The sequence below is a fragment of the Acipenser ruthenus genome, chromosome 2, assembly GCF_902713425.1.
Source record: "Acipenser ruthenus chromosome 2, fAciRut3.2 maternal haplotype, whole genome shotgun sequence".
Lineage (NCBI taxonomy): Eukaryota > Metazoa > Chordata > Actinopteri > Acipenseriformes > Acipenseridae > Acipenser > Acipenser ruthenus.
The window spans coordinates 68,872,005-68,894,863 of NC_081190.1; the positions used below are offsets into that span (position 1 = coordinate 68,872,005).

At 39.5% G+C, this 22,859-nt stretch overlaps 1 protein-coding gene across 2 annotated transcripts in view; it reads right to left on the bottom strand.

Annotated features, from left to right (window-relative positions):
• Window positions 1-22,859, bottom strand: part of LOC117408318 (SH3 domain-containing protein 19-like) — a 55,227-nt gene that overhangs the window by 2,977 nt on the left and 29,391 nt on the right. Inside the window, exons 3-18 of one of the 2 annotated variants that reach the window (XM_034013214.3) lie at window positions 20,960-20,997; window positions 20,452-20,497; window positions 19,587-19,743; window positions 19,242-19,437; window positions 17,361-18,983; window positions 16,158-16,259; window positions 10,946-11,061; window positions 10,181-10,239; window positions 9,298-9,529; window positions 9,114-9,182; window positions 6,388-6,534; window positions 5,933-6,008; window positions 5,406-5,536; window positions 4,467-4,525; window positions 3,390-3,616; window positions 2,973-3,064 (exon numbers count right to left, since the gene is read on the bottom strand). In XM_034013214.3, coding sequence (XP_033869105.3) covers window positions 2,973-3,064; window positions 3,390-3,616; window positions 4,467-4,525; window positions 5,406-5,536; window positions 5,933-6,008; window positions 6,388-6,534; window positions 9,114-9,182; window positions 9,298-9,529; window positions 10,181-10,239; window positions 10,946-11,061; window positions 16,158-16,259; window positions 17,361-18,983; window positions 19,242-19,437; window positions 19,587-19,743; window positions 20,452-20,497; window positions 20,960-20,997 — 3,370 coding nt within the window. Of the gene's footprint in view, window positions 1-2,972; window positions 3,065-3,389; window positions 3,617-4,466; window positions 4,526-5,405; window positions 5,537-5,932; window positions 6,009-6,387; window positions 6,535-9,113; window positions 9,183-9,297; window positions 9,530-10,180; window positions 10,240-10,945; window positions 11,062-16,157; window positions 16,260-17,360; window positions 18,984-19,241; window positions 19,438-19,586; window positions 19,744-20,451; window positions 20,501-20,959; window positions 20,998-22,859 lie in introns of both variants that reach the window. The other variant, XM_034013213.3, reaches the window with a different exon arrangement.

Below are 22,859 nucleotides of genomic sequence, written 5' to 3' on the forward strand. Positions count from 1 at the left end.
AAAACACTTTGAGATCCCGTACAATAGAAACATGTTCGAATGAACTCACACCAGCCACACAAGCAAGCACTTTAATGTACAGAAACAAATAAATGGCACATACACGCCCACAGAGGGAGCTGTATAAAACAATACAATTACACAGATCAGCCAGACAGCAAGTCTGATTTGTCTGCCTTTATGTCTTTTTGTAGCACATTCCAATTATTGCTGTTTGACCCAAACAAAAAAAAAATGTTAATAAGCAAATAGCATCTCTGGGCTTAATTTTTTTTTATGAATGATTGTTAACAGATTTAGCATTTACAATATATTTCAACAGGTAATCCCTTGCAACTCATTGGGATTTTGTCATATACATGAATTAGATTTGAATGGATAAACATAAGGTTTTAAAAAGAGCGGGATGAATCTGTTAGCAATGACACAGACTCTTGGTGAATGCAGTGATCTCTTGGCAAGTGACCCTTTTGCTGCTCACATACACCATGTATTACAAAATGAAGAAAATGCTAAATTCCAACTTGACAAGCACTATATAAAAATAAAATTGCATCACAGACAAATGATGACATATGGTTATTATAAAGAAAAACTCTTATTTGAGAACAGTAGGCCTACACAGCGCAGTTTGCTCGTGTCAAACAAATACACATCTAATTAAATTGCCATAATTTATGTCTCCTTTATTGTAAAATAATAATAATAATAATAATAATAATAATAATAATAATAATAATACATCTGAATTTAAAAGGTTTTCAGTCTTTAGGGTCTGTTTTTACCCTGAAGAAGACCATGATCTATCCGCTGCACTGGGCTATCTCCGGTTTCGGAAGCCGTAGTGCTAAGGACAGATCAGCGAGCAGATTCCCCAGGTAGAAGCACAATGTTCGGTCAGTTAAAAAATTTGAGCTCCGTGGTGCTGCTGGGAGTTGGGCAACGTTACATTTTTTTTACAGCTGCATTTGTATTAAGTCGAGTTACAAGAACACAAATCACAGCATCCCCATTTAGTTAAAAAGCCTTTAAAAATTATTGAAATAGTCATTGTATTATTGTTTTATTTCTATTTAGATTTGCCCGAATGTATAAGAGGATCAAAATAAATTGCTCAGATGAAACTAACAGAAGTCTGTGTTCAAGAGGATTAATTTGCGTGGTTTATTTATGTATTTATTTATTTTAGTAAATATGCTGTAATACGTATACGGGTATATATATATATATAAATAAATAAATAAATAAATAAATAAATAAATAAATACATACATTAATTAAAATGTAACGCGTGTTTAGCTAAATCACAATACATGTATTTTAAATTCAGTTTGCCTTAGGCCTATATTACTCAGGATTATTATTTTTTTTTTAAGACAATATTTAAGAAGTTCTTTAGAAGAAATTTAGGACAATCATAAGAAAAATTGAAGAACTGAACTTAACAATCTAAACTTAAGAAGATGGATGCTCTAGGCGTGCGAACTCAATTCAAGCAAAAAGTTTTGATTAGGCTGTGTGTTCCAGTGGTTAAAGAAAAGGGCTTGTAACTAGGAGGTCCTCGGTTCAAATCCCACCTCAACCACTGACTCATTGTGTGACCCTGAGCAAGTCACTTAACCTCCTTGTGCTCTGTCTTTCGGGTGAGACGTAATTGTAAGTGACTCTGAAGCTGATGCATAGTTCACACACCCTAGTCTCTGTAAGTTTCCTTGGATAAAGGCGTCTGCTAAATAAACAAATAATAATAATCATAATGAGTAGAGCGCCGCCTGAAACAATGAAGTTCGCCTCGACGCTCTTTTGACACCAGCACACCTTCCTCTGCCACGCCGAGCGGCTCTGGTGCACCTTGGTTTCAGAAGGAGCTCCAGCGGCGAACTGAACTAAGCTGCAAAAATAAATAGTTAGCTGTACTACCTCCTTTCTGTGAACATGCCTTCACTTCTCAAAATACACCTTCTAGCAGTTCTTCTGCTGTCAGTTTCGACAGAGTACTTTTTTTTTGTTTTTAATTCAGGATCTCTGCAAGCCTGTGAATCAAGCTACATCATGTCAGTACAGTACAGGGTGTCCCACTTGAAAGTAGCCCTGTAAGTATTTCAGTTAAATGTTGGCATTCAGTCCATGTTCACGTTGGGAGTGACATTCCTGTATAAACCGAGTTTGTAATAACGAGGATTCCTGTACATGTCTGTGCTGCTCCATCATGTGAGTGTTTATTTAATATTTATTTGTACGTTGTAATATTTGTAGTACTTGCTGGGCTGTACTACAGCGGGACACCCTGTATAACCAATGCTGTTACAAAGTGGACAGCTAACGACTTTTAATTTTATTTCAATTACCAAATTTATTATTGATATTGTTTACAATTAAGGAACATATAACCGTTACTCAGTGAATGCTTTGTTTTATTTAGATATTTTCAAGTTGTAAAGAACAATGTAATACCCTTTTAAAGGAAACTGATAAAATATAGAGTATAATTTGAAATGCATTAAGGTGAGTAATAAACCGACTCCATTGTGATTTAGCAGTTGGTTCAAACAATTTAACAGAAAATGCTGGACTTTTTCTGTATAATATATATATATATATATATATATATATATATATATATATATATATATATATATATATATTGTTTTAATGATTATTAATTGTGTGCATTTGACAGTTGGAGGCTTCAGATGTGGGAAAGCTTAGCAAGCAGTAAATGGAGGAATATAAATGCTCCGGCACAGAACTACACTGTTTTGCATTCCATAGGGTTCCCAAAACTACATTTTTGTTTTCACATTGCTTGCTTGGAGCAAACACAGTCATGAAATGCATCTGAGTTTTCTATTTTTGGCAACTGACCATTATAAACAAATACCTTGCCATCAAACTGCACATGTCAGTGCCAGTCAGATAACAGCGAGATGTCTCCATTGTGCTGTAATGCAAGAAAGACATTTCAAACCTACCTGGCCGGATCTAGCAACCTCTGGTTTGGCCTTGCATGATGTGCCAAAGTGTGGTGTTCGTTTTATTTCTCCAAAACTGTTTTGATTTATTTCTGTAAAACATTTATCAGGAGAAAAAAAAAGTTTATAACATTATATACAATTTAAAATCACCCTTGACAACACTGTTGGGACATTTTATAATTTTATAATCATATTAAAATCACCATGACAAAATGCACCTGTATTGGTTTATACTGCTTACACCTGGAAATCAGAATTATTTTATCCCCCTCCACTGATTTTAGCAAACCCTTAAATAGTACAATACAAAAAAGGGCCATGTTCTTTAAGTATAATGTCAATGACTGAGAAAAAATGTTTGTAAACAGCAGATGAACCAACTGATATATATGTGCAAATAGTGCAATTCCTTACCTGAAATAGGGAGTTTATTCTGGCCCAGCTGTTGTTTAGAGGGAGGGATCAGGCCCTCCACAATTTCAACAAAGTTCAGGGGGAAAATTCCAGTCTGACCGTTCATTTCTCCCCGCGCCCACTCCTCGCCCACTAACTCCTTCAGTTTAATCACATCACCTTCAAAGAAGGTCAGCTCATCTGCTTGCTCTCCTTCAAAATCAAACCGGGCTACACATCTTGGACCACTTTAAAAAAAAAAAAAACAAAAAAAAAAAACAAGGTTTTAAAATGTATTTTCTTACCTCTGCCATTTTCACGGCTCCCATTATCACTGAATGCTACCCTGCTACATCACAGTATCTGTGCTAAAAGCCTAAACTGGATGCAGCTGAGTTATGGATAGTGTGGCATTTCCTGACTTTTGTGATTTCAAGCTTAAAACGTAACACTTTAAACAAATTACTATGCACACTCAGCAACTAAAGGGATAACGTGTAATGTACATGTACATTGATTATACCATCCCAGTTATCACACATTCTGCTGTGATGTCTACATGCTATCTACTGGTGAATAAATATACTGTAGCTATTTTGTTTCCAATGTCACTGAACAACCCAGTTCAGTTATGGGATGGCCCTTGCTACAGTACATAAATAATAACACTGAATGAGGCAAACCACTGACAAGGAGAGGGATGTGGATAAGGATTGTAACGGTTGTAGATATAGATATAATGGTGTAGATATAAAGAAAGAACACAATGTTCAGCGAATGCTTGAACTTTGAGTCAGTTGCTAAGCGACCATCAATGAGAGTGTGGGCCTATCACACAGTCACAAGCAGACATCTTGCTGAAGCAATGTCAGACAGAATTTTATGCCCTCAATGCTGTATGTAATCTATTCTATGTCAACTCTGTGGAAAAGCAGGACTGGGTGAGATTTGATAGCTGTATATGTGAGTGTGAGGGTGTGTGTGCGTTTGTCTGTGTGTGTGTAAGGGGAATAATACAAATCAGTGTGCTCAATGCATTATAGTGGTCAGTACAGCAAGGTCAGTGGGAAATCGGAAAGCATCAAATGAAAAACCTACCTGATGGAGGCAGGGGAAGGACTGGCTTTCTTTCCATTGGTTGCTGCCGGAACATCCACCTGAGAAATAAACACACAGATGACATTTTATATTCCACAGCACTCTAAAATCCTTATATAATCCAAAGAGTGTACCGTAGGTTTGTTCTTTGTGCAAGAAATTACTTTTAATGAATGTTCTGGTGAGAGAAGACCACAATGAATACCAGGTTAGGGGTGCCAGAGGCAAAAACTCGATAAATGTTTATAGGGGAAGTACCACATGTTTCCTGTCATATAAAAGTAAATTAAGAACAGGGAGACACTCCTTTCTAAAAACAGCACCCATCAATCTGAAGCTGTAGAGCCATTCCATGTTGTGTAGCAGAAGTCATCAATATCAAACTGCTGGCAAGCACAAGACTTTTTAATGGTCAAACCTCATTAGGATATGCATCACCACACAAATCTTGGGATTGTCTGGTAAGGAATTTAGGGATCTATCCATTTGTATAAAATGGTCTGATTTGTGTTATTTAAGCATGGACTGGCACTGTGAGGTTAGCAGTTGGCACTATAGAAAGCCTTGAAAGACTCACAGCAATGTGCATTATTGACAGCTCAGCCTTCAGTCATGTAAACTATTATGTTTTTTTTAACCATAATAATGGCACTTTAGGGGAGTTTTAAAATTGTGTCACATATCAGACTTTTCTGCAGTTGGCTTGTGGGGTTAAAGGAAAAAAGCCTTGTTAAGGGATCACTTGTGAATAACTGTTTGGCAAAAAGGTTAGATAAATGCCTAAGAAAACCAATGACCTTCTGTGACGGGGTACACCCTGCCCATGTGGATTTTGTATTATTATTTAAAATGTATGGTTTAGGGTATAAACACATGATGTTGTATTATTTTTGTTCGATCCTGAAGCTTGATCCTCAGCATTGACTCAGTTACACTCACTTCAACCTCAATGAAGTCCACAGGGAATATCCCACTGCGGCCCCGACACGTCCCACGGTAGCAAGCTGCATCCAGTTTCTCCAGCTGGGTCACAGTGTCCCCACCCCTCAGCATCAGCTCATCCGAGTGTTCTAGACAAATCAGAAAACTAAATTACTCACTGCATTAGTCAAACTTATTTTTTGTAGCTTTTGAAGTCCATTATGTCATTATTGAGACAACTACACCTGTCTGATAAAGTCTGTTATAGTTTTCTTTTTCATTAACATAGAAAAACTCTGATTAGAACTTAATGAAAATGCATCAAAACTGACAAATTCATGAAAGATAATTTAAATATGTGGATCATTATCAGAACCATATTCTCCAGAAGCACTGGACACAGCAAGTATTCTGACAAATTAGCACAGTCAGGATGGAAGATTACTTCAATTCTTGTCCATAATCTCTGTGGCTTGTAGCCTGTAGCCTGTAGCCTGCAGCTCCCCACACCTACCCCACCAACACCATGAAAAATATTTCTTTACCTGCAGTGAAGTCATGTAGTACTCTGCCTCGAAGGCCACTGCCATCTCCATCTAGTCTGCCAAAACTAAATGACTTCTGAAAAATGTAAGCACAAAGAAAAGCTGTGAACCTAATACAGAGCTCCAAACAAAGGATTTAATAATAAAACAAAACCACAAAGTCAAATGGACAATAGCAGTGAATGTTTCAAACAGGAAACTTTCTTCTCTACCTACTAATATAAGTGTCTGTGAAAGAGACAGCAGAGTATTCTTCAGTATTGTATATTTCTCGAACTTTCCTTTTAATAGGGCAAGTATCAGATTGGAGCTTTAGCATTATTATTTCATTATTAAAACAAAACCTTTTCTAAAGTTCATTGAAGCTACTTTTTGTTTAGATTTTTAACGGTGTGGTTAAATCAAAAGATGTTTGCTGGGTTGTGGCTATTTTTTTTTTTCATATTGACACCCACCTTAAGTGGTCCCATGTTGCCTGTGTCCGCATTCAGCGGAGTGATTATCTTCATGCGAGATTGGAGTACTTTCCCCTTCTCGTCTCCTCCTTGGCACTCGTAACTATTGCTGTCGATCTGCTGTAGCAGCACCAGGACCTCATTCTTCTGCAAAACGGAAAGAGAAAGGGTGTTGTTTTTCATACACTGGTACATATTGTATTAGTAGCACTGGCTGCTGCTGGGAGCAGATGACATGCAAGCTTCCCTATAGCTCTGCCAATCCCTTCACTGCAATGTCTCTAATGATGTTAAACTCACATAAAATGCCTAAATACTGTAGTTCATCTCTGAACAATACTGTCCTTTTCAAATAACTGACCATGTGTTGCTTAGTGACAAAGGTTAAAATTATCATTACACCAGGAGAGGATTTTCAATGGAAAAAATGGTAGTTTTGGTCTTTTATTTGTGTTACAGTGCCTTGCGAAAGTATTCGGCCCCCTTGAACTTTGCGACCTTTTGCCACATTTCAGGCTTCAAACATAAAGATATGAAACTGTAATTTTTTGTGAAGAATCAACAACAAGTGGGACACAATCATGAAGTGGAACGAAATTTATTGGATATTTCAAACTTTTTTAACAAATAAAAAACTGAAAAATTGGGCGTGCAAAATTATTCAGCCCCCTTAAGTTAATACTTTGTAGCGCCACCTTTTGCTGCGATTACAGCTGTAAGTCGCTTGGGGTATGTCTCTATCAGTTTTGCACATCGAGAGACTGAAATTTTTGCCCATTCCTCCTTGCAAAACAGCTCGAGCTCAGTGAGGTTGGATGGAGAGCATTTGTGAACAGCAGTTTTCAGTTCTTTCCACAGATTCTCGATTGGATTCAGGTCTGGACTTTGACTTGGCCATTCTAACACCTGGATATGTTTATTTGTGAACCATTCCATTGTAGATTTTGCTTTATGTTTTGGATCATTGTCTTGTTGGAAGACAAATCTCCGTCCCAGTCTCAGGTCTTTTGCAGACTCCATCAGGTTTTCTTCCAGAATGGTCCTGTATTTGGCTCCATCCATCTTCCCATCAATTTTAACCATCTTCCCTGTCCCTGCTGAAGAAAAGCAGGCCCAAACCATGATGCTGCCACCACCATGTTTGACAGTGGGGATGGTGTGTTCAGGGTGATGAGCTGTGTTGCTTTTACGCCAAACATAACGTTTTGCATTGTTGCCAAAAAGTTCGATTTTGGTTTCATCTGACCAGAGCACCTTCTTCCACATGTTTGGTGTGTCTCCCAGGTGGCTTGTGGCAAACTGTAAACGACACTTTTTATGGATATCTTTAAGAAATGGCTTTCTTCTTGCCACTCTTCCATAAAGGCCAGATTTGTGCAGTATACGACTGATTGTTGTCCTATGGACAGAGTCTCCCACCTCAGCTGTAGAGCTCTGCAGTTCATCCAGAGTGATCATGGGCCTCTTGGCTGCATCTCTGATCAGTCTTCTCCTTGTATGAGCTGAAAGTTTAGAGGGACGGCCAGGTCTTGGTAGATTTGCAGTGGTCTGATACTCCTTCCATTTCAATATTATCGCTTGCACAGTGCTCCTTGGGATGTTTAAAGCTTGGGAAATCTTTTTGTATCCAAATCCGGCTTTAAACTTCTCCACAACAGTATCTCGGACCTGCCTGGTGTGTTCCTTGTTCTTCATGATGCTCTCTGCGCTTTAAACGGACCTCTGAGACTATCACAGTGCAGGTGCATTTATACGGAGACTTGATTACACACAGGTGGATTCTATTTATCATCATTAGTCATTTAGGTCAACATTGGATCATTCAGAGATCCTCACTGAACTTCTGGAGAGAGTTTGCTGCACTGAAAGTAAAGGGGCTGAATAATTTTGCACGCCCAATTTTTCAGTTTTTTATTTGTTAAAAAAGTTTGAAATATCCAATAAATTTCGTTCCACTTCATGATTGTGTCCCACTTGTTGTTGATTCTTCACAAAAAATTACAGTTTCATATCTTTATGTTTGAAGCCTGAAATGTGGCAAAAGGTCGCAAAGTTCAAGGGGGCCGAATACTTTCGCAAGGCACTGTACTTTATTCTCGAAAAAAGCTCAAAACAACTAGAACCAATTGTATCCCTGGACTCCAGGAAGGTTAGAAAACAAGTCAGCTCGTTTGGCAGCTTCACTGGGTGGCATAGAAATATTGGCAAGTCTATTTTGACTCGGTTATTCTATTTTTGACTCTTCTGCTCAGCAGGGAATCAGTCCTAGCTCTCTTCCTGATGTTTTCCCCAAAAAACTATACAAGCTGTGTTATCTGGATATACACCAATATATATATTATATATATATATATATATATATATATATATATATATATATATATATATATATATATAGTTACATATTTCATTAGAGACAGAAACCATGATGTACATTGAAAAAAATCCATTGGTTCTGTAATGGAACTAAGACCTGTATAAAAGGGCCACTTGCCGACAGTGACTTTACTGTAGTATATATCAATTCTAGTTACCTGCAAAAAGCTCTATAACTGCAATCAGAAGCAACACCAAAACATTTTTTCTGGTCAATAAGCTTCCTACAGATGTTGGATGCTTTTTATGTACAAGCTTAACCTTTCCATTTACACACTTTGTGGCCTGCTAAGTAAATATGGGAGCTTTTGTAATTCTGGTCTTGTGTCCCTCAAACATTTTAATTTTACCTGGAAAGACAGCTCTCCTGGGGTCCTGGACATATAGTCACATTGTGCGATTCCATGTGGCACTGCAAGCTTGAATGAAAAAGTAAAACTAAAATGATTTAAAAAGAACAACAACATTAGACAGTACATTCTAAGCAGACTGACTGCATAGATACAAAAGAAGCAATTGTGTTTGTCTCCTTACTGTATAGTTGTTATAGAGGGGGTGGCCCGGGCCAGGTCTGGAAGGCAGCACAGGTCCCTTTTTTGGTAACACCATGCTCTGTGGACGCTTGGACCCTGCAGAGTGGAGTCCAGCCACAGAGGAGGAGTGGCACAGAGATGGAGACTGAGTCAAAACCTTGGGAGGTGGGGGCCTTTTGGGACCCCCTTTAGCTGGAGGGGGCCGGATTGGAAGGACCTTTGCTTCCCTGGGTCTAAAAGCAGAGGATGCACAGTTCATGAAAAGCTACGCAGGAATCTGAACTCTTCATTCTGCATACTCTATTCACTTGTTGGAAACAGGTTGAAGACATACTGTGTTGACATACATGCTGATATGGAAACAACACAGAATAGTAGCTTGAGCCATTGAGGTTTAAGACAATGTCATCTGGAAGCAAGGCTCATAATAATTATTTTGAAAAATGTTTTGACTAAGTGTCTTATTAGTTATGCCATATATTCTACAATTGGGTGTTTATAGTTATGGACGAAGGCTCAAAACAAAACCAGAAATGTATTAATTTAGCAAGTGATTGGCAAGTCCTAACTTAACTTTATATCTTAAAATCACAAGTTTAAAAAAAAGTCTATTGTTGAGGGGTTGGGACACATTGGATATGAAAGCATTTCACATTTAGATCAATCATTACTTGAGTGTTTCTGGCACATTTACAGGCAGTTGCTCCATTTCCGAAGACTGCATTGGCACAAAGCCTGAAACCTCTGACTGACTACACGTGACAGTGCTCCCTCCAGGCAGGATCAAAACTGTGTATGTAAAAGAATGGAGGACTTCTTAAATATGCTAAATCCGACACAAGCACTACATTCTAACTACAACACAAACACACACAAACACTGACCTGCTTGGCATAAGTGGTCGGGCCAATGAACTTCCTCCCTCACCTGAAATCCCAGATTCCTACAGAAAACAAAACATGAAGTGGCTTAAACCAAGGTTTACATTTCACAGTGTTTTTCATTGGGATTCAGTTTTGTTGACTTTATCAGTGTTAAATGTAGAGAATGGGCTGCCTGCACAGCACTGCTCTATACACAGTTGCAGGGTTTCCAGTATCACAACATCTATAGGCTCTAAGCTTTTTTTTATCTGTGTATCATAAATATGCTGAAGTTGTGAATGGCTACATCAGATATAGTCTTGGCTATAGAGAAAGGAATTACATTTTATAGGTCAAGGATATTTGTAACACTGACAGCGATGGTTTGAACACAGTTTTAACTAAGAAGCTTCCTGTCCAGCATACTATCACACAAGAACCAATGCTTGCCTACAATGGAAATGAGGAAAGGGATTGTGATGATGCACCAAGAATAGCACAAAAATGCAAAGCAAGAGGTTATGCACTAGCAAAGGCTTGTTCAAACTGCAGGCTCACTTTACAAAAATCTAACAATGGTTAATTTCCAAATTCTCACCTCTAAGCGTCACTGGTGGACAATTAAAACAAAGTGGTCAAGTTACCATAATAGTGACACAGCACTGATATGGTTTTCAAATGATGACGTGCAGTCTATCATTCTTGCTGCCTCTGCATGGGATGTCATTTACAAGGCTAAGCAAGGCTAGACTGAAGGGGACAGGAAAGCAGGAAAGCCTGTCTTACCAGTTCTGCCGCTCTTGAGGCAATGGTGGGTTTCTTGGGTTTGGCCCCGGTAAAGCCACCCACAGGACCATAAGCAGGGAGGGGGGGAGGGGCCTGGCAATCCTCACCATTGGGGGCTGAAAGACATCAATTCAAATCAGGCAATAAGCAAGAGGAAAACAGAAAACAGTACAGGATTATATAGGACAACCTATTGATAACCTATTTGTGTGGTTCAGGGGGTGTTAGTTGGCCCCATCTATCCTATTATCTCCTTTCATCAATAAAGTCTACTCTATTTAAACCATTAGTCACCCCTATGCTTGTGTTTTAGTTTTCGTTTCATGTATCACTACAGACCCACATCTAAATCGATTATTTGGAATACAGAAGAACACTCTTTCTAGAATCAGGAAAGCAATTTTCTTTCTAGAATCAGGAAATCTCAGATGATGGCGTCATCCCTCTATCCAAATCCAACAGATGAACCAGCTAAAGAAATCTGCCGGTATCCTGTTTAATCCTACCAACATAGCGACTTTTCGACTCCGCACAACACCGACTTTCCACGTGAGCTGCTTCAATGGTACAGTACTCAATCCAAATCTTCCTTGGCATGTCTTTTTAAAAGAATCCTGAAAGCTCTGTTCAGAAAGGAATTTCTTTTCTGTTGCAATCCAGTGCTTAAGCCGTTCAGGCCACCAACATTTTACTCTCAGTCTGCGTTACAAGATCCAGTAGCGCAGATTATCTTTCTGACCTTTTATAAAGACAGCAAGCTTTTTTCAACTCTCAACAATGCCCTTTGGTGCACAATCGCCTGGAATTACTCAATATCAGGATTACCAATTCTGTTTCTAGCCATTGCAGACGCCATTACAGCCTTGTCTCTCCATGCCCATATCGGCATTAGATCTGTCAATCATCACATTGCACTGTTTCCATACAATCTCCTGGCAGCGATCCATTGCTACTTTCTTTCAGTAACTGAGACACAAAATCATAAATCGGTAGGATATTAATTTGGTTCAATTCTCATTCAACACGGGATACCCCGCTTGTTTTGAACTTTACTCATGGTGAAATTGTCCTGGTTTTGCAACGCATTCGTGTAGTCTACCCTCTCACTTCATGAAGTCGTCTCATGCATGTTTAATCGTAACCACTAGATGATATTATGACATCACAAGTTGTGTGTGTTTTCTATATCATTATGTAAGAAAGCCCTGTATTTTCTAATTAAATGATTTTATTACCTGGATGCTGGTTTACTTTAAAAGGCTAATAATTAATGTGCGGAACTGCCAGCAGATACGGAAGAACTATTTCTGCAGCAGCCTCAGAGCAAACGCCTGCAGGGATACGCTCCACCGCACACTCTATATCGATCTGCCCTAAAGCAGCCTCAACATTTGTATAATCTATCCCTCGTCAGCCCTCTTGACCGGACCTCTTTGTCACTGGTCATGCAACTTCTCTGTCATCTAATATGGATTTCAGTCTCCAATCATTTATTATTCAAGACACCACCTTCCCGGTACTCACAATAACACTGTCGATGCTTTAGCTCGGATACAGATATCCAGATTCAGTCATAAAGTCTGCAGCTCATCCAACTCCTCTGGAAGCTCCGCAATCAAATCTATTCAACTAAATCTCTCATTTGGATGTTGTTTTAACAATCAATGGTTTTCTAGTGCATGGATATCACCACACCTAAAATTCACAGCTCTTCTTCAAATGTACCCAACAGTCGCAGCAGTACATATATGGGGTCATCTTTGGTCAAAGAAATCAATACTTTTCTTGTGCAAAAACAAATCTACAGTTCATATTATCAATAAAGGCCGTTCCAGTTCACCTGTTATTATGCAATTACTGCGGCGGTTAATATGGATTTCAATATCAAATAATTTTCTAATCCAAGCGCGCCATCTACCGGGCATTTATAAAATGCTAAGAAATAAAAATGCAGCTGTCGCTCTTTCTAGTTTACAGATTTTCAGATTTTAGTCTGGTCTCTACAGCTCTGCCAACTCCAGCAGTGACAACCCAGTTCAACTAGCTAATTTTCAACTGAACCTAACTATCAGCGGTCTACTCAATACAGCGCAAGCATACATGGCTGCAACACTTGCTATTTCACCAGCTGGACCACCTATTGATTTTCTGTTCCCAAAGCAGGATTAATCCTACTCCATTTAACCAGGACTGGATCATGGCTTTCATAGTTAATGCAAAGGATTCTTTAGATCTGGCAACGGCTACAATCAAATCCTATTTGTCAGATATCCAACACCAATTTCGCTTGATGTCCATCGCTGCTCCAGCTATACTATCAATACCAGCCTGCAAGGAATTTCCAGAAATCTCCGGTTGCATCTCCTGCTCGTCTGCTTATCTCCATAGACATTCTCATTCAATTTGATTTCAATTCTCCATCAAGGCTGCTTTTCTCCAATTGATGATCTAACAATGGAAGCCATATGCCTATCTGCATTTTTTTGATTTCTGAAATGCTCCAAATATTTAGTTCCTTATATTTCCAGTTTTCCTTCTCTGGGTATTCGCTGCAGTGATCTCATGCATATTCTAGATTCTCATTTTTCAAAAACAGATCAGCTTTGGCAAGGACAATGTATTCAGACTCTTCTTTATGCCCATATGCTTCCATGCTGAAATATAATGTAAACCCAAATCTCCTTCTGACCCCCTGTTCATCAATGTAAACAGGTCTATTGTATCAAGGCATTGGTTTTCTTCCCAGCTCTCCACTTTGGTTTCCAAAGCAGGACTTCCCCCGCAATTCTACACTCCTCATTCATTCAGAATCGGAGCACCAACTTCAGCAGCAAGAGCAAAAAATATGGGACGCCGGACTTCATCAGCAGTCAAAGCTTACATTCGTTCTTGTGAACGTGTGGTTGGTAGTGCACAGGTGTAGAGGTGAGGCAGTGATTATAAACAACAGTCCAACAACAGTTCAATGGTCAAAACAAAGCTTTATTATTACTTTTAAATAATATGACAAAACCACGGGGTTCAGTCCTGAAATAATAATACAATAACACACACTTTAAAACACCTACACGATCACCAGTCCAACAGTGAGTGCTCCAGGTGCAAGTGGTGTTTTGAACAGTGAACAGTGAGTAACAGTGCAGTGCAGTCCGGGTTTGATGCTGGCTGAATAGCGACAGCTCCCGGATATTTAGCCGTCTTCAAAGACAAACACAGTTAGCAAAACAAACAAAACACTTAACACTCACTCTCCTTATTAATTATTTCTGTTCTCTCAACGGGTCCTTTCCGTAACCATAGCGAAAGAACAGATCACTGGGGCCACTTCCCCTAAAATACCCTCCATCATGCCCTCTTTCGGTGGCAGGCCAATCATGTCTCCACCAATTAATTTGCTCTCTGTCACAGTTCTTCACCATCTGAAATAGCATCCGCCCATCAGTCCGATGACCTATCCGCCTAGGCCACCAAAGGTTTCCCCCTAAAAAAAGAAAAAAAAAGAAAGGGGGTTTTTCCTTTCCACTGTGCGGAGGGTCTTCACATAGTCAGTAAGGTACAGTTTACTAACCACTTTGTCACGTTAAGTGTTTCCTTTCCTTCTCGTGTGAAATGTTCTCTCTTTTTCTTCTTTTCTATATGCACTGGTGGTTCACCTTTTTCTTCTCATAAATGTCTTCAGCGGGAGCCGGGGATCCATTCTTTGGGGGGTTAGTGATTCCACTTTCTCCAACCCTTTGTTAAGCGTCTGTGGCAAAGTGATTTGCAGTGCCCAGGTGTAGAGGTGATGCAGTGCTCAAGACAATGACATACAACAAAGTACTGGTGAAATGTCTGATGACAACAGTAAAGAAATGGAGGCTGGTAATACACAGTGATGTGTATTGCACAGTTCAATAAACAACGGGTAGCAGTCCCGAAATAATACACACAGTTAAATACACACACAAAACACAAACACGGTCACAAGTCCAAATGAGTGCTGTAGTGCTCAAGGTAAAATACAATTTTAATCCGTGAACAATGGTGCAGTTTATTTATAATGCTTGAACTTGACTTGTCCACAGAGGCATTCCGATTATTTATTTCAATCATAAAATTGGATACGGGTTTCTTGGGAGGTTCTGGTTTTGTTGTCCGGGTTTGTGCTGGCCTTAAGCGACAGCTCCGGATCATGTTAGCCATCTAATGAATAACAAGCAGTACAATTAGACTATACAAACAAACAAAACACTCACGGTTATTTTATACTCATCCTTCAGTGGTTCTCTTAACCATAAACAAAAGAACAGACCATCTAGCCATGTCCCCTATGACTTAATGTACTGCAGCTGTGCCCCCTTTCTAGATAGCCGACTTCCACCTAACCCTGGGAATGAACTGTCAGGCCATCCAGTCCAGGGCACTCTGTTCCCTTTATACAAAGCCCCCAAAGGTCGGGAGAGAGATTTATCACCAAGAATCATTCTGTCTCTGTCACAGCGTCACTTCATTTACCTCTTAAGAGAAGGGTGCTCAGTAAGTCAGAAGGGACCCCTGGCCAAATCCCTCCTTTAGCGTGCATGATTCCTTGTCTTCTTCTCTTTCAGGTTCTGATGCCTCTATTTATGTGAAGGCCCCCAAGCGGTGGAACCCCTGTTGTTTGTCGGCTCTCCTCAAAGATGGTAACCCCTCTCCTGTTTGTCGGGTCTCCTCAGCAACAGAACTCCCCTTCTATAATGTTGGGCTTTTGAAGAGGCGGAACACTCTGCTCTATATGTTCTAATAACTACTAACTACATCTTTTACTTTCTGGTTCGCGAGCCTCTTCATATATCTGGTTACCTCAGAGAAGGTGCTCCTCTTCATATATCAGGTCACCATCAAAGACGGTGACTCCCCTCCTGTTTGTTAGGTTTCCTCAATGACGGACCCCCCCTTCTATACGTTGGGCCTTCGAAGGGACAGAGCCCCTGTCTTCAAGTGTTTCATCTGTTACTAACCCCACGTACTTAAACATTACCTCGCCGGCCTTGCTCACGCCCTGTGAATTCCTATTTAATTAATTGAGAAACATCTATGCTTATAATAGAAAGATTTGCATCCTTCGCTCACATATGAGGGACCGGTAAAGTTATTTTGATGAAAATTACCAAAATGGTTTAATTTACATGCCCCTGTGCTGAAATTCAAGGATATGTTACTTTTTTACCGCCATCTGCTATGACAAACTTACATCTGCTTGGTGGCTTGCCAGTTCTAATCACTGTAGGTTTACGTTGCATGCTCTGGCGGTTCGGCACATTATTGGTTGTTTCCGGTTTGGAGAAATATAAATCTAAGGAAAAATAAAATACATAAATAAACATTTTATGGTTTCTATTTCTGCATTCTTACTGCGCTTGTGTGATTAAATATTGTTGTATAAATTTGTTTGAGTGGAAACAAAATGTTTTTCACCGCCCCTTTACCCAGGGTCGTGCTTAAAGAGTAGAAGTGGGGTTCCAAAAATATATAGCGTTACACATCCCCACGTGTTGCTACAACTGTTTAAATAATGTACCTGTCATTTTAATGTTCATTGTTAAAACCTTTTAAACTTATTATTATTATTATTATTATTATTATTATTATTATTATTTAGTCATTTAGCAGACGCTTTTATCCAAACTTGGGGGTGAACTATGCATCACAACTGCTGCTGCAGAGTCACTTTTACGTCTCATCCGAAGGACGTTTCAAAGCTGCTGTCAAAATGTCAGTTCTAGTGCACTACTGGGGTTGGAGATCTGTCCTCTAAATTACTATAGGAAGAGCGATTAAAAAAAAAAAAGTGCACTGGCTTTTCTGTTCCGTACCACATCATGGATCGTTTTTGCTGTGTTACCTGTTTGACAATGCGGGCAATAATCCTTACACTATCAGTGCACTAAAGCAGACATTTTGAAAAGTGCTTTGAAACAGACTTTAAAGTTATAATTGCAAAAAGCTGTCAGGATGTTAACAATGAAAAGAAAACATTACAGGTACATTATTTTAACAATTGTAGTAACACGTGGGGACATGCAATGCTACATTTTTCAGAACCCCGATACTTACTCTTTAAATGAAAGATTTTTATAACCCCACAGTACACGATTTCAAAAAGAACAATTAAACAGAAACAAAACTGCTCAAGGTTTCTGGTTTGGTAAATAAGCTCTACAGCAGAGGTGGCCAAAGTTGACCTACCCACTCCTGGTTTTTGTTCCAACCCTGTTCTAAATTTTTTAATTGAACCAATGAATTCTCCATCCAGATCCTTAAGCAGTTAATTACATAATTGTATCTGTTAAACCTGGAATGGAATGGCCTACAGGGTTAGATAGCGCAAAGGAGATCTCAGTGGGGGGAAAACAAAGAAAAATGGTATATTTCACAATTTAATTTGCCAACCTACCAGTAATGTCTTCTGAGCTCTTGTTCTCTGCACTATTCCAGCTAATTAATGCCGGTGTGATTTGGTTATTGAAATTATTGAAGTCAAGGCCCGAAGTCGCCAGCTGCAGTGGAGGAGTGGGGCGACTGACTTCGGGCTTCTCATCTGGTGCCCCAAAGGCTTTAGCCCTTTCAGAAATAGAGGGCCTCGGAGTTGAAACCATTGCTGGTGTGGTTTGGTTATTGAAGCTGTTGAAGTCAAGGCCTGAATTCACCAGCTGCAGTGGAGGAGTGGGGTGACTGACTTCGGGCTTCTCATCTGGGGCCCCAAAGGCTTTAGCCCTTTCAGAAATAGAGGGCCTTGGAGTTGAAACCACTGCCGGTGTGGTTTGGTTATTGAAGATGTTGAAGTCAAGGCCTGAATTCGCCAGCTGCAGTGGAGGAGTGGGGTGACTGACCTCCGGCGCTTCACCTGTGGACCCAATAGCTTTAGCCCTTTGAAATACAGAGGGTCGAGGAGCTGGCACCACTGCCTGTTCAATCAAGTCTGTATTTTCCAGGCTGGCATTTATTTTGGTTAACTTTGGTCTTGGGACTGGGACTGGCGTCTTCTTTTTTTCGTTCTGCAGTTTATTTATAATGCTTGAACGTGACTTGTCCCCAGAGGCATTCCGATTATTTATTTCAATCATAAAATTGGATACGGGTTTCTTGGGAGGTTCTGGTTTACCACCAAAAGGCACTTGTGTTCCCTGCAGCTTTGGTAGTACAAAAACAGGGCCATCCTTGATGGCAAGATCGGGTTTTGATTCTGTCAAAGTGTCCAATTCCCCTGATCCTCTATTTGCTGGTTTGGGGGCTAAAGATGGTCTACAGGCTGCCACAGGGGGCTTTTGAGCTAGCGTGCGGAGCGGGATTTCTGGTCTCTTCGAAAGCTCCCCATCGTTTATGTCTGTGCTGGTTTGGGACTCAAAGGCCTGTATTTTAGCACGGATATTTCTTTGGTTGCCGTAAGTATTCATACTGTCTGTATCACTTTGCTCCTCTGGATAAAAACACTCTAAAAGCTCCTGCAGATAAGTTGCAGTGGATTGTTCTATGCTGTTAGGCAAAACCTTACTATTTTCATCATCATCTTCTTTTTTAAGTTCCACCAATGTCTCAATTTGTGCTTCTTTGACTTGAGGTTTCAAGCTGGTCATCAATCGAGGCCTTGGTACTGGCCGTCTTATTATCACACCCTCCTTGGCTGCTGGTTCTACCACTAAGACAGGCTCAACAGGGACCACAGGAGACTCAGTAGGGACAGCTGAGGATTCAGTGGAGACAAACAGAGGCTGAGAGACAGTGTTTGTGTGGACAACCGGACACTTGCTAGGAACAACCGAGGATACAGGAACAAGCAGAGGCTCGCTGGGGACAATCAGTGGTTCGGTGGAGATAATCAGAGGCTGAGAGACAGCATTTGTGTGGACAACAGGACACTCACTAGGGACACTAGAAGATTCAGGGACAAGCAGATGCTCACTGGGAACTAGCTGAGGCTCAATGGAAATGAGGGGAGATTCTCTCGATATGAGGAGAGATGCTGGTTTAATAGTCAGTGGCAGCACAGATGGCCTTGGGGGTTTGGGCGGTCTTCTCACTAAAAAGAGAAAAAAAATATTAAAATATTGTATATGTGGATGAGTTCATATGCGAACTTGCCATTTATCTCTGGGGATTCCACATGGAGCACTGTATTAGCTCTGGCTCTCCATCAGGTTAGAGAGGCAACAAATGGTAGGTACCCCAAAATGCGTTACAATGACCAACACTAGCCAGACACAATTAGAGCTTTATCACTGGCTCACGGAAAATGTATTTTTATACTTTACAAGATAAGGACTGTAATCATGCTTACCAGCAGCAGGAACAGACTCACTCTGAGCTGCCTGGCTAGTTACATCACTTCCCGAGGCTGAGCTCTCAGCAGCATCATCACAGTCAGTCTGCGTTGAGATAGTCACAGCTGAAGGTCGAGGGGGGGCATTCGTGGTTGTCGTGGAAACCTGCTCATGTGTAATCTCTCTGATTACCTGGTCATATGATGGCGGTGGCTACAAAACACAAAACAGAAACAAAAACATTTTAAAACTATCAACTGCGAACCTTAGATTTCTTTATTATAATTTGTCAGACAATAAAGCTAATATAAAAAATGGAGACTACAACTTTTTTTTCTCGTGTGTGGTGAGACAGCGGTTACCTGAGCTGATGCGGGAATGCTGTCCCCCCAGAGGCCCTGAGAATGGGCAGGGGGAAAGCCAAGAGGAGCCGAACCTGAAGCACAGCCTCCAGGACCCCCTGGAAACCAAGTCCCTGGCCCGAGAGGCTCCACAGCCAGGATTCTGATCTCCGGCCGCCTGCAACAAACAAAAACACTGTCCATTAAGGGCACATAATTGTCCCTGTGGTCAGACAGACCTGCTTTCATTATGTTAGAAGCAGCCTTGTGATGACTACCTAATGACGTTTTACAACACAATAAGCAATTAAGTAGGAAAATAAAGTGAAGTAATCACTATTAGATCTTTTCCGCATTAAATACTAATTTCTAGTTTGGCCTTTCTCATTTCAAAAATGCTGCACCCCCTATTTAATAACATATTTTGTGGCACCTGTTGCAGTTTGTGATCTGTCTACTCAGAACTGAGACCAAGAATAAACATGATGCAAAAATCTGACTAGGAACCAAACAGGGGACTTAGCATGAGAGTTACTAGTTGACTGATTCACCCAGCAATCAGGTTTACGATTTCAGCACATACTGTTCATTTAACTAGTAACTAAAAATCACCACAGTTTAATAAAATGAAATGGACTGCATGCAGTTTACGTGAGATCTTCACACTTTCCTATAGTGCTAAATTACAGATAAACATGGGTAACATTTCATGTATGAAAGTGTCATAGCTGGTGGGTCAGTCTCAAGTTAGGTTCTTTCGTTTGTTGATGAAGAAGACTAAAGACACTACATAAATCTATACGCTGTTGTAGGCCAATCTAAGTAGTTGTGATGGACATGAAGGGACATTCCAGGACTGAAACCCCTTAGTAAACAGGGAGCTCACCTTCTGTCTCTCTGCTGCTCGCTCGGAGAGTTAACTCTTGTTGAAGCTGCTGAATTGAGCATAATAGGATAAACAAAACAGACAAAACACCAAAGTACCATGTGAAATTAAATTCTCATGATTTACATACTACATGAGGAATAGAGTTGTCTCGATCTTAAGAGGAATGTAAAGATTAATGGCAAAAGCTCTGGCAAAGAAGAGAAGAGCAGATTGACACAATTTTACAGCAGCCATTTCAGTAATTAATAACAGATTGTATTAATGTCTGTGATTCACCTGGGTGCATTCTGAAACTCAAAACCGCTGTTGAACATGGAGTCCTGGTGTTGAGCAGCACTGACTTAACAAATGTACTGCTTTGGATGGCTGATTCTTTGAGGCAACGGGGACAACACTGAAAAGCATATAGCTATGTGTTCTACGCTACATGTTTTAAGCTACATGTTTCCCTGTGCATGTATATAAAAACAACTGGCTATTTAAGAGAAAAAAATGTATAACTCACATTTGATGGCAGCCCGTATGGAGGAGAGAGGTCCTTGACTAAAAGAAAATGAGGAGCAGGTTCAGTAAGAGCTGTTCTTTTCCTGTAGTGGTTTGCTATTTGGGAATTTCCATGCTAATGGAAACTTTACACATGTGTAAATGTTTGAGTAAACTGACAAGTTGCAGCTCGATTTCTTTGAGATTAAATATTAAAATTAGATAAAACACACACTGGAGATATAGTGTAGATAACTTTGTCCGAAAAAAAGAAGCTGAAGAAATTTTATCTGCACATGGAAGTGTATACTATCCCTGTCAAACACGATCCAAACATAACATGATGACTTACAGGGTGTATATAAACAATATTGTCACATTTATGTCTAATTCAATTGATTATTCTAATCTAGAAATCTTAAAATATTATCGTGTGTTTTTACCACTGTAGCAAGCAAATTCTATATTCTAGATCAGTTTTTAAAAAATGTGCAACATTCATATCAATGTCTGTCCACGCTGTTACGAACATGAAAGTTATTATATCAACTCTTTAGGAAGGAATAATACTCAAAGTTTTCTTTTTTGGGAGCAAACTTATACCTGTACTTTTTATGAAAAAAAGGATGCAGGATTTTGTTAATCACTAATAAAGGTTTTTAATCTTGCATCCTGAAGTCTGTCCACTCAATTTCTACGTTTATAACAAACAGGAAGTTGATTGTGTTAAATCCAAAACAGCACTTCTGACTGAAGAGAGTCGTCATTTTGCGTCATAGTGCTATTATTGTTATTGATCTGTTGGTGTCGGTCCTTCATGTTGCAAATGTGATTGTGGTTAAGAACTATCACTTACTTGCTGAAGTGTATAATTATTTCGTGGATTACATCTTCCATCTCTCTGGATTAATAAAGAAGGTACATTTCTTGATTTTTACAGCAATTTGACCGAGATTGATGAAGCGTGTGTTTCAGTATATCTTGTAAAAAAAGCTGTGTGGACGGAAGTGTATGCCTTTCCATGTAACCTTTCCATGTAACCATGGTAGTAATAACAATACTCCACTTGTAAGCAAAACTTATCTTCTTCCTTGATCTATCCTATTTATTTATGTCATGCAGAGGTGTTGTTTATATGACACATTATATATTATTGTTTGATAAGCACTATAAGTCTGTGATGGAGAAACGTAATTCTCTCTCTGACTGTAGTAAGAGACACTGTATTTCCATCACTCAGCCAGAAAGCGGTTCTCTGCCCACAGTAGCTTTAAAAACAAAACTGCAAACTAAAACTGATTAACTTTCTTTTTGTAAATTGATAGATAAAAAACTACCCCATAAATCAATGTTTATTCAATTTGTGTGTATTTGCTCGTCAGGAATCGGGGAATGGCATGAGAATGAAATCTGTATTTATACATTTGTTGTTTTGTTTTTTTAGTGTGATGTATCATTTTGGGTAGCAGAGTGCACACTGCTGGTAAAGTGAACTCGTATTTTTTAAGTATTCTTTGCTAATGAAAATGCTTCTACATACAGGAGTTGTGAGTTTTAAGATTGTTAACAATTAGTTATAGACATGGTGCTTACCATTGGCTTTAAGGAGTGCAGGTAATGTACGTCCTCCTGTTCTCTGTGGCAGGCTGTTATCTGTACCGAAAGGGGAGTGCGCGCCTGAGGCTCATGCTTGATATGCGCTGTTCTTTCGGGGTCGCGCTGACCTTTTCCATAGAGGGGACATTTAATCTTGTTTAACCCTATTATTTTAATAATGGTAAATTTAATAAGGGTAAGATTGAGTTTATATTGAAATGAATGTGAAATAAAGCATTCTTATTGAGTAAATAATAATAATAATAATAATAATAATAATAATAATAATAATAATAATAACAACAACAACAACAATCTGGATGAAT